The sequence below is a fragment of the Phaethon aethereus genome, assembly GCF_964289735.1.
Source record: "Phaethon aethereus genome assembly, chromosome: 15".
In the NCBI taxonomy this organism is placed as follows: Eukaryota; Metazoa; Chordata; class Aves; order Phaethontiformes; family Phaethontidae; genus Phaethon; species Phaethon aethereus.
The window spans coordinates 6,648,539-6,661,448 of NC_138591.1; the positions used below are offsets into that span (position 1 = coordinate 6,648,539).

The 12,910-nt window shown below is 36.6% G+C and overlaps 1 protein-coding gene across 1 annotated transcript in view; it reads left to right on the forward strand.

The window, feature by feature from the left end:
- LOC309410378 (cytochrome P450 2W1-like) overlaps positions 1-12,910 on the forward strand; it is a gene marked incomplete at its 3' end in the record, with an annotated part of 157,354 nt that overhangs the window by 120,453 nt on the left and 23,991 nt on the right. The window contains 1 exon segment of the mRNA XM_082006760.1: positions 4,422-4,503. Coding sequence (XP_081862886.1) covers positions 4,422-4,503 — 82 coding nt within the window.

The window sequence follows — 12,910 nt, forward strand, 5'->3', positions numbered from 1 at the left end:
AATCAGAGCAGTAGGTGGAGGTGAGTCTAGGAGTCTTTGCATTTGGCATGTAGCAGTGCTGTCATGTCTTCTGGTGGGTTATCAGCAGTCACATGTCTGTCTGTCTTTCTGGTTTCTTGAGACTTGTCTCCTACCCAATAATTTTTTAGTTGAATGAGTAAAATGGTTGGTTCCAGCACACGCTTTTTACACATAGGAAATTATTTAATAGTTGTAACAGCTTTGTAGTGTTTTGTCCTGGCCGGTAGTCTAAGCAGATGCATTGTGTTGTCTTCCTGAATCCAATTCATAACAATAATGTTTTGCTCTTACTACATTTCTGAAACTGATTTGACTACTTTCCCGTCCCCTTCTTCTTCTACTAGGGCATCCCAGAGAGCGCTCTGCCCTGCAGGCAATCAATTCTTTTCTGTTTGCCTGTTTATGCTGCCCATATTCCCATGTTTTGGGAATAGATTTGTGTGAGGTTACTTTAACGTAGAGACTAAAAGTAATTTATGAGATAGACCAGTGAGAATCTTGGGTAGCTTTTCTACATGAGACTCACATGCTAAAAACCAAAAGCCCAAATGTAAAATTCCCTAAGCCGCATGATTAATTTGATTCATTTCCTCTGTATCTTCAATTTCAAGGCCATTTACGAAAATCATTTGCACAAACATAAAAGTTCTCTTTAACTAAAGTCAACCAATGTGTTTTTTCAATGAGTTACAGCCCATAAGAAAGATTCAAACATTAACTGTAAAGAAGGCAATTAGTGTTTGTACAATATATTGAAAATTAGCCCAAGGCATACTGGAAAAATACATGTTTTACACATGTATATTTTTCATCCAGTTCCATAGTTTATATTGGATCTGGACATAGATACTTCTAAAGGCTACCAGATTAACTCAAACTGTGAAAGAGGTTGTGATTGTCTATAAAAATTTTTTTTAAACTATAATGTAGTTGTCTTACTCTCTATGTTTAATCACTCAAAGGAAAAGCCTTTTCTACTGCTGTAGTATGTCAAGGAAGCTTATCTGCATATAAACAGCAAAATGAGACCTCTCTTGGGTTACAAAGCTTTAACTTTTGTAGTTTAAAAGTTGAGCATTTCTAAAAATGTACTAATTATGTCATTCTGATACAAAGAGATACCCCTGTCACTTTGTCACGGAGTGATACTTTCCGTAGGTTTTAAAGCTGTCACAGGAATAGGGAAAAAGCTGTCATAGACATAGGAATCAGTAGAAAACTTTTATTTTAATAACTGTTGGGGGGTCCAATTACAGGGAGCAGCTGCCACATTATCTGTCTTAAAGATTGTGCATCCATTATCATGAGTGTTTTGCCCACAGTTTGATAGGAATTAAGGTCAAGAGAAGGACCATTTTCCTGAAGGGAGAGAAACAGGAATTGATGCAACCATGGATAGAGTACCAGTTAAAAACTTGTGAGCATTTTCTGAAAATATGAGTGCACCCATAGTCTATTAAGGAAAATACTACCTTTTTTTACCATACTCATTTAGCATTTGATTCTAACAGGACAGAGCACAAACCAAAAGAAACCGTTTGTGAGGCTCTGGTGCTATAATGGGCACAAACGTACTTTCTGCTGTTCATTACATTACAGTATTTGTTGTTTATATGAGTTACTATGGTGTATATAGTGCAAAACCTTGCAGGAAGGCTAGCTGAAACTTTTGTTTGCTTCCACAAGAGGATTCCCTAGCGTGAAAGTCAATGTGGGATCACAGATGCAGGAGTGTAATGGCCTGCCTTAACATGTAGAAGAGAGCATATGGTTTTGGTAATAGGCTAATAAGAGCAATTAACCTTATAGTGCACTCATTTTGTTGGTCTCAGTTGTTTATAAACTGGGTAGTAAAGATATTTTAACATCCTATAGCTTTATAGGAGATCAGTAAAATCAGGCTGTATTGTTCAAATTAATGCCTAACAGTCCTCAGGTAATAGCATAAGTGATAGAAACATAAAATTAGCAGAGAATAAAATATTCAGAATGCTATGTGGTGTGTCTAACCAATGAATATAATTGCAAATGTATAAATACACACTAGAGTTTAAAGAAATAAAAACGTGTTAAAAATTTTCATTAGAAAAGGGACTGTTTTCACAGGATGCGGTCACAGATCTGTCACTCAGCTTGTTCTTGTCACCTTGCAAAGATTATAATATAAACCGTTTCCAAGCTTATTTAACGTAAAAAAGAATTTTAAACTTACCTTCTTTTTTGTGCTGGGCAAATAGACAGCATTTCTTGTAACATCTTCCATGTAATTGTTCAGAAGGATGGATCTCATAAAAGAATGAGTTTCTTTTAACAGCAAGCACCATCATTGTCATCTTTTTTTTCCCCTTTGGAAGGATTTCTAGAAGTTAAGCCACTTCCTGCAGAAGTTTAGTTTCTCACTCAGGAGCTACTGTGTTTGCCTGGCAAACAGAGAAATTGGGTAGAAATGAGCAAGTAGCTTGCCCCACAAACGGCACCCACAAGAAAAGCCCTTTTTACTTCGTTCTCTGTCGGCTCCTCGCGTTACACGTGGTGTAATTTTGACAGTCGTCGTTGTCCAGTTGGGCACCTTGCTGCAAAGGCAAGTGACACCGAGGGTTGAACGATCTTTATTTTGCAAGTACTTTGGTTTCTAGGTTGGTGGTGATGGCAGAAGTATGGTTTCCCCATAATAATGTATTTTTATTTGATTCTACAACTTTTGGCAGTCGGCTTTTGGGCTCCTGCTTTTACGCAATAGATCTGTTTTGCAAACTTTTGCCTATTTATTGACAGTGTCTCAAAAGAGACCTCTAAATCGGTTTATTTGTGGATTTAATCTGAGCATGTAAAATACGACATGTTGTGGTTATTAATGTTTTGTCTGTCCTTCCTGTTCTACTGTTATTTGTCTGATTTTTACCTTTTATATTGGTTACAGACATTTTTATTGAGTTTAGGTGGTGATAACCCTAATGAGTTGTTGCTGCTTTTTTTTATCCTGAATTTGAAAGTCGGTAATTTTTTTCTTTTGGGTTTTCTTCAGAGACTTCCATGAAACCCTTCTGTATAAATTTGTGGTCTTGTTTTTTTCTCTTTCGCTGAATTGACTGAACAATGCCTTTGCTGGTGCAGCATTCACCGAATATGAGGACTCTTTTGCTTTATTAGACTTGACAGTGTTTAAACAATACTAATTCTCATACCCAGCTGGCTTTTCAATTGATTTCTGTGCTCTCTGTTGCTGTATAAAGCAAGCTGGAACATTAAAGACATTTCCATGCTACCCTCTGGAGACTTGTTTTTCTTTAGAGAAAAATCAAGTAAGTGTAAAATTTTCTCATATATTTTCTTCTGGATCTTTAAATGATATTTCAGTGTACTGGAAAACTTTGTACATGTTAAGATGCTAATTTTCAAGCACATATTTTTAAAAAGCAGTCTTCATTTTATAGTGAGATTTGTTAGTTTGCTCATTTGTTTATTGAAATAAATGACTCTTCGTCTAAAACAGAATATACCAGCTTTAAAATCATATTCAACATGTATGTAAATGTGCCAATTTAACCCATCTAAAATTTTGCATATTTAAAATGTGTTTGCTAAACAGTCCAAGAACATTTGCAGATGTTAATAATTTCTTTTACCTGCTCACGTTTAACAGTATTAACACTATTTAACTGTATTGAGGCAGCCTGAAGTTTTGAGGTAAATACTGGAATCAGAATTCCTGGGGAGAGACGTAAAAAGCACTTTTCTATCCTGTAAACATCAATATTTAAGTCACACCTTTAGACAAATGCAAGCCTTAAAACATACGCCTCTGAAAAATGAGTTTTCTCTGCTCTGGAAGAGTCATCTGTGGTGGGCTTCAGCCATCCCTGAGGTGACGGTTGTAGCGCAAGTCTATCCTTCCAGTCCTTTAGAGGCTGCTTGATGTCATACGAATGTCAGTTTATTGTGAAATACCAACTTTCTGAAACCCAAACTTGGTTCCTTGTCCACTCCACCTCCCCAAATACTCAGGTAACTCCACAGCTGGGGTAAGGATTTAGGGTGCTCAGTTGTCGTGGGTCAGATGAGGGCAATGACCTCTCATAAAGAACTGGTCAAAGCTGAGGAGTGGGACTTGATTTTTAACTTCAAGGAATCAGTGCTTTCTGATGAAAATTTATAATATTCTTGGACGTAATGTCTTCCTATAATCTTTCCACTTTTTGCATGGAAGCCAGGTAGCCATCCCTTATGTTCTTTTTTGTCACTCGTACAAAACGTGTGCTAGTATCTGTTTCACACAATGTCATGAAACTCATGTCGTGCATACAAAGTCACCTGCAGTCGTAGGAAATATTTTATGAATAATGAATGTTTTGATCACACAGTATTTCATTCAAGCATTTTTTTTTTTTAATTTACTACAGCTGGTCTGAAAACCCAGAAGAATGGAAGTTTCAAAAGACAAGACAAACCTGGCTTCTCTTGCACATGTATGATAAAGAGAAGGTTTGTATTAACACGGCTTTTTCTCAGAATAAATACGATATAAAGTTTTATACATTAGTTTTAGCGATTCTTTTTTAACTAAAAGCGGCTAGTACTAGCCATGCACTTTCCTAATAATTTATCAATGAATTACTTTGGTTTTAACCAAAATGCTGAATCATTTTAATTGCTTGTAATTAATCTTTTTATTTTGTTGGTGATCATTCTCCGGTGTATGCTAGATTTTTATACTTGATATATGTCAAGCATAAATAGAGCAGCTTCATATTTTATATAAATCTGGAGCTTACTGAGAATTTGAGTCATACCCTTAATTTGAATTTCTGAATGTGGAACCCAATACTGTAAACCACAATTCTCATATCGCTTCAGATATCTCTGGCTCCATATAAGATGTACAGCCGTATTGCTGAGATGTTAAAATAGCTTTCTCATTAAAATAGAAATGAAACCTGATGTTGATTGTAAAAAGCATAAAGTATAACCAGGAGCTAGGCTTGCATCATTACTGACATCCATTCATTTCATAATTTAAAAAAAACACACCATAGATTGAATTTCCAATAAGCATCTGACCATCGTGGTGTTGAATGGGGGTTTCAGGTCATTCATTTTCTTGTGTAATAGAACAAACATCTAGCCATTTGCACAGTGCCTTACTTATTGATTCATTTAGTTGACATTCAGTTAGTTTTTGCTGATTTTTTGTGTGCACTTAAACATTTAAGCATACCAATCTTCCTGACCCAAATTACTCAGCAGCTCTTAAGCCAGTCACCTGACATAGGGTGTTACCTTTATGATTAAAAATACTTTTGGAGAAACAGATAATTAAAAGCAGAATTTCATGAAGGCAAAAATCTTCACCCAGTGTAATACTTTAAAAAGATGAGTTGCAGAGTACAAATTTGATTGTAGGTATCTACGTTGTTCGCACTGTCTTCTATTTTTAAGTTTCTCCTTTATCAACCTTTCAAAATCAATGTAGGCTTTTTAAAGCTACCTAGAAATTGTTTTTCCGGCAGAATGATGTTGTTACTGTTTTACGTGTTTACTTTGGGTTTTGTGTTGAAATATACTGGGAAATAATTAACTATAAGTAGCATTTGTTTTATATATCAAAACACAGCTTGACTCCTTATTTCTCAACACTGAGATGAAACTTCCTTTTTTTTTTTTAAATCTGATGAAAGTGCTATGATTTATTTAAATTCATATATTTTGTAGTTTAATAATCAGAGATGCATTGAATATGAGCTTTAGATAATGAGTAACATCTGCATCCAGATTCAGTAAAGTTAGTAGAACTGCTCAAGTGCTTATAATTAAGCATATGATGAAGTCTCTTCCTTCATCAGGACTGTAGGGAGGGCAGACCAGGTTCTTTTGAATATTTTTTTTTTAGACACAAATTCAGCTTCTTGTCCATTACAGAATAAAATCTGTTGACTAAAATACAAAAGGAGACATGAGTTTCCTTCCTTCCTAAGCCACATCTTTGATCTCATGGTGTCACTTAGATGCCTACTGAAAAGCCACGCAAAGGAGTGAATTGAGTTTCCTGTACCGATAGGCCTCTTTCTGTAAGAAATATGTTGAGGTTTTAAAGTACTTTGCAACATGAGGGTTTTTTTTAAGTCCCTCTAAAATCCATCTGGTGGTTGGCTGACAGCTTGCAAGCCAAGCCTGTATACCTACAGTGTATATACTGCTTCAGGATCCAGTATAAAATAAACACTAGATGATTTGTTGATCTTTGTCATCTGGCACAGCATTTTTAGGAAGTAACTCTATCAGCCATCTTCAGCTTCAGGACTGCAGGGCCCTGGAGGGGTTTCTGAAGCTTCCTCAGAAGGTAACTGAGAAAAACAAGCTTGGCAGCAGTAAGCTGAAGTTCTCTGTGCAGATACCTGTATTTGCTTTGCAAAACATGTGGGCATCTGCAAGTCTAAAAAGCCTGAAAACTCTTGAGTTACATAGTGTAATTTAAAAGTGATAACTGTTCTTTTCCTGCTACTATTTTGTAGTGTTTCCCCACTGTTCCCGATGACGGTAAGGATTTCAGTTTGGGATGTTTCCATCTTAGCTAGTTAGAACAGAGACAGGGTTAGTGTGTGTGAGGAAAAGAAACAAGAAGAAGGTCAACAGTTTAACAAATGAATAATAATAAAATTCCATAAGCATCATGTCCACTTTCCAGAGCTGCGGTGGGAGATCTTGATATCCGATTTCAAGCCAGCCCAAAAGCTGATCTTAGAAGGAGGATTGTGTTCCTTCTTGTAAAACCTCGCTCCCTGAAATTTCAGCTCTTGTACTACTGTATTTGAAGAATTAAAATTTGGATTTCATTAACTTTTTGCTGGCACTTTCCTTGCTATGTCTCTATTGTATGTGTAAGCTAGGAGGAGATACAATACTACCTTGCCTGCCTGGTACTGTATTGTAAGCCTTTGCTGAAATAAACCTAATAGCTGTGTTAAAGAAAAATACGAGACTTTTTGAACATGAGCATTTATCCTTAGGGCCAAATGCTAAATGTTTTCTAGGCTTCAGGCAGTCACATGTCTGTCTGCACACTTAGCACTTCTAAGTTTAGAGTAGGCTTTTAATTGCCCCTTCAAGCACTTTGCTTAAATTATATAATAACTGTAATCCCACAGAGTGAGCTATGACTATACTGCGAAGTCTGAGAACAAGAGGTGTAAATTACATAGGCAATTTGGCTAAGGATTGGAACACAGAAATGTTGCTGAGCTTTAAAATCCCAGTACTGAGCATCTGCATTAAAGGAGCACTGTCATCCTGAAATTGTCTGTGTCCGAATGTTTTCGGCTGTTACTAGTACCGGTTTACTGTGAGGAAAAAGGTTTAAAAAATACAGACGTTTTTCATTATGTTTAAATGTCTTTGATTAGTATATTATAGCAACACTCCATATATCATCCATTTCAGTGTTAGTCACTGTAAAATTAATATTTTTTTGGTATCTGTATTGTTTCTTTAACGCAAGAGCGTGTGTGTGAAGAATTATAAGGTTTTCCATAGCGTAAAAGTTATGAGGCTGAATGCAGACTTTAGTTTTGATTTATTACTTTGTAATATCCCTGATTGATGAAGGCAGTGTTGGAGTATTCTTTCTTCTTCTTCTTTTGGAGTGATAGAAGTTTTAGTGATCAAAGTTATGCTGCCAAATGTCGATGGAGAAATCAGTTGTAAATTAAGTATTTGCTGAAGCGCTGTCTTCTCTGAAATGTTGATACTTTGCAGAATTGAAACAGCCCTCGAATAATTAGTCTCCAGTCCTTTAAATACTTACGTATGTGTTTAACTTGACTCATGTCGAGTATGCCTTTTAAAGTTATATGTGTAAAGTTAAACGTGGAGAAAAATATTTGCAGGATTACTTCATTTTAACATCTCCTGATTCACAGCAAAAATATTCTCTTATTCGCTGAAACCTGTTCCACAGATACACAACAGGAAGTTGAGATATGCTTCAGCGTAGATCTGTTCACCTAACGCTTTTGAAAATACATTGGTTTGAAATACTGAATAAATCATTCAAAAGTCTTTGCTAGGTTATTGCCAAGATTATTTAATGCAATGATTATTTAAATTGTATGTTGTACCAGATAAGCTAAAATTTAACCTATGACTAGTTAATTAGAAAGGGAGTGAAATGGGGGTAATGCAACTGTAGATGTCTAAACTGCTTTTCATGTTAGACATGTTAGTGCAGCCTATCAGTTTTAGTCAGCATGATTTAAAAAGTATTTCCATGTGTCTGAATTAAATTTGTTTTTCAAATTAAATTCTATTCCATTCCATTGTAGAAGTATTCTGTCAAAGTGCGTGATGGTAGGCGGTATCTCATCTCGGCAAACACATAATTTTGGGTAGAGGCGAGGGTAATTCAAGCAAAATTCTTCCCTGACACATGTGCATGCAATACTCACTGAATTGAGTAAGGTTTGCATACATGTTTCCAAAAGTATGATTTGGCTAGTGGTTTTTTTTTTCTGACAACAGCCTCGAGCTGTCAGGGAGTGTTTGCATTTGCTGATCAGCATTTCCACATCTGCTTAGAATTTCCTCTCAGATGCTTTGCCCATCTGAGCACATGACAGTCCTCTCACCATGGTCCATCCCTCCCGGCAGCTCAAACCTTGGCAAGAAACACTTCCACTCTGAGGTGGGCATTGGCAAACGCAAAAGCCCATGCAGTTCTCCTAATTATCTTTCAGGTGATGTTTTTACATGATTGTGAATGAGTATTGAGAGAGAAGAAAATAAAGCAGGGGGTTTTTTTCTTTCTTGTTTTTTTTCTTTAAAGGTTCCAGACAAGTATTTCAACATTTTACTGGATTATCTGCAAGGGCTTCAAGGTGGTGCACGAGACATAACTGTGCAGAAAGCTGAAGCTTTTATGAAGGAATTTGATGGTTCTGATGCAGAAGACCCAAACCTGTTGGAGAAGTGCGAGCGCATACGACAAGTTCTGCAACTGCTGTCCTGAGAGTATTTTTGGGTCTTAATGGTTGTCTGGTGGAGAGGAGGATAGGATGTCATGTACAGAGACTATAAATTAGTTGTAAAGACGTATTTTCTAAGAAGAATCCTAATACTAAATTTTCAGGTTTTGTATTCATCATTTTTTCCAATTGCAAATATTTATCATATTTTGAGATGATGAACTAAAAACAACATATTTGATCCATAGTCATGCTATTAAAAGTAATCTGTGTATCTTTAGAAAAACAAACTTCTCTTTCTTGTTAGTCTTTCTCCACCTCCCCATGTAATTACTGTTAAATAAGATGAGCTTTGCAGTTCTTAATAAGAAGAGCAAAGGAACCAACAAAAAGCCTGGAGGGTCTTTTACAATGTCAGCTTTTAAAATGAGCATACAGTACAGTGCTTGCTCAGCCAGCTGTAATCTATCACTTTCAGCTTTAGAAGTATGTCATTTAGATTTGGGAAAGATCATTTTCAGTCTGTTGAACATGAGCTGTATAATACAGTTGCTTATTAGTACTTCACACGGTGATCCGGAGATACCATCAGCTTTGTTAGTTTTCCTTTTATATTTTAAAGTTTTCAAATGCATTATGGCAATTGTTTAGATATTCCGATAATGCACAGATGGGAACAGACCAAATCCTTTGACTATATGTAATGAAGTCATCTGATTCTACCTAAACTCACCCTACGATGAGAAGTGCTGTGCCGCAACATTTTGTATCTAGCCTGCCAATATTGCATTTTCATCTTTCTCATGTAATTGGTGTCCAAGAGAGTTAATTTGTGTTCATTCGCTTTGACGTGGGACATTCGTCTCCTATGAATGTGCTGAAAATGGGGCTTTCAAGTAAAAGCCAAGGACATTAATTACTCAAAAGTTGGATGATTGGCTTATTAAATAACACTTGTATTCAGACAGCGTTCTTGACCTGATTCTTTAATGTTTCTGAAAATATCGTTCGTATTTTATTAATAACAACTATATGAAATATGTAGTGGTTTAGAAGAGTGGCTGTCTTTGGGAATTTTGGCTTTAATTGGATGGGCGAAGGAGGGGAGGGTCTAGGGATATGCAGGCCTAATTTTTCAATAAGAAGCATTTGAGTGGATTTGACAGCCTTCACAGTCATGGATTACTACAAATCTTTAAAAGTATGAAATGTATTACTAGTAACAAATAACTTACGCTTTTTGACTTCTTGAAGATGATGTTTTCAGCCAAAAAAGACTAGAGACCAGCATGCCCCACTCTAACACAGTAACTGTAATGGAGTTTAACACAACGGTGAGCAGAATTCAGCAGCAGTGGCCAGCCTCTCCGTTGAGCTGCCGATGGTTCAGCAGCAGCTCAGGTGCTGTTCCTGTACCATGGGATGACAGTTGGACGGGGGCTGTAGAGGATGCATGAAGTGTCAAGGTTTTTCTGAGGCCAAAGCTATATAAAACTGAGCTTCCAGTGCTAAAGTTGGTGAAAAGGGTCTGTAATAAAAAGAAGTGATACATTAAGTGAAGTAGTGAAAGATCTTTGGATCTTCTATTCTGAGAATATGCAGCTGAGAAAAACTACTGTCACTCCAAGCAGAGCTGATACTTTTTTCTTTCCATCAGGAAAAATAACAATTTCTCAGGGATGATGTTTTCAGTGTCTTTTTGTGACTTTATGATTGCATTTTAGGTGTCAGAGAAGACTGTGTTCTCCCTTAGATATTTGAGAATCGCCACTTCGGATTTCTCTGTCACACAGAAATGTAGGTCTTCACTGTGCACTTAATATACCTTGTAACTTAGAAGCACAAGCACATTGCAACCATATATTTGGAAGAGACTTGTAAAAAGGATTGTAAAGGTAAGATCTGGGCAAAAAGATGGGAGCCTTTGATTTTGACAGATTTGGCAAGGTTTGCCTTTCTTGGACTTTGGTTCTGGCCATATGCAAATGTTGGCAAATCCATGAGAAGACAGGCTTTATAGATCCAGAATGTTGTATTTCTTTTTTTATCAATTAATATTAAAAGCACATAAGACCTGCCAATCTGGAGTCCATGTGAACAATAGCATTTGGAAAAGAACAGCTAGAACCTCTCACCAGTACAGCAATAGCCCTCTGCAAGTGAGGTCCTGCTCTGCTCTTCCTCAGCTGCAGCTCTAACTTTCCCTTCAGTGCTACCGATTCCTGGGTGAAGGACATGGTCTTTGGCCTGTGCTTCTTACAGTTATGGAAAATTCTGCCACCATCTCTTGGCGTGTGGTACTGTTCAACAGCGGTGTCTGGGTAAAAGGCTTGTAAAACTTCTGCTTTGTATTGTTACTGTGTGTCTTAGATTTCAAAGCTCATTATGGAATATTTTAAATGTTGTCTTACACAGTGCACATAGGAAAAGACATGTAATTGCATTTTGCTTTTTTACTTTGCCCCTTTTCTTAAAGAATCTTCAACTGGTTGCAAACAAGTCATCTTCAAAACACCCACAAAATGCAAAAACAAACACATTTTTGGGAGGTATGTATTGCTAGGCCCATTTTAAAGACAAGATTGTGAGGACCCAGACAGCTTATCCAACACAGTGTGCAAATTCAAGAGCATCTCTGGCAATCGAATTCTGTCTTTTCCATATGCTACCCACCAGGCCAGCTTCTGCTTCCTGCTCAGCTTAGCCTTTTAATCTAGGGATTTACATTGCGTGATGAATAAGTATAGCAAGATTTCCTCCATCATGTATTTTAAATGATGTACTTTAAATTATTAGGTGTATAATGGGTTACTGAATTCCTGTAGCTGCTCAAAGCTGTACAGGAAGATATAATCTGGCACTCCATTCACTTTGTCATTTGGTCACGTAAAATTTTCAAATCTCAACATCGCTTGCAGCTTGAGCAATCATATGGGTACAGGTGGGACAAAATTGTGTCTCTGCCTCCATTTAAATCAGTCTACTGTGTTAATAATTGCATCCAAGGCTAGAAGTAACAGTGTGTACAGACTGACAAATTACATCTTCATCTGCCTACTCTAATTGTCTTCTAATTGAGTTAATCTGCATTGTGTAGCTCTGGCTAGAAGAATTCGTATCCTAAGAGAATGCTGAAGTCAGGACTTCTAGGCAAAATAAAGGAACATTAATTACTTAGAATTGCTTAAAACTGGAACTGTGCCTCTAATGGAAGTACTAATTACTCAAAATTTGACAATGTAAAAAGTTCCCCTTAATTTGGCTGATCCTTGCAGTGGACTGTGTATCTTCTTCGTTCTCCGCTGCCTGCCCACAATTTTAATTTGTTACCACCATTGTAAAATTACTGGGTAAATGAATTCTCCGTTCTTATTTGGAAAGAGTGTGTTGTAGTTGTTGAATGTGCCGTTTATTTCCTTATTTCCTCTCACTGGAGAATAGCTGTGCTGTGTTTCTGTTGATTTTAAAGCAAGGTGACTCTTGACTCATCTCCCATTGTTTCAAATAGCTTAGAAATGCCCTACTTTGGTTTGAACTTGGGGATTTTTTGTTTGCTTTTTTTTTTTTTTTAATTTTTGCCACTGAGTAAAGCGAGGTAATGAACATTAAAATCTACTCACATTTCTGCAAATCAGTGTCAGAAGAATCAATCATAAGAGTTTTAAAAGCGGTTTTAAGTTGCAAAGTCAAGCATTCAGAAAATTAGAAAACATAAGAATAGAAATAGTCTGTGTAATTTTAATTTTACGCATTCATGCATATATAGTATGAGGCAACCTCTGTGTCATCAGTTCTGTATTTTCCATTGTGTATAACTGATAAGTCATTGATTTCCTTGCAGTTCTGCTGCTATTCTCATTTTCAAAATTTAGGTGTACAAAGTAGAACTAAAGCTAGAGAAAAAACTTTGCTATGTGGATTTGATCCTGCACAGA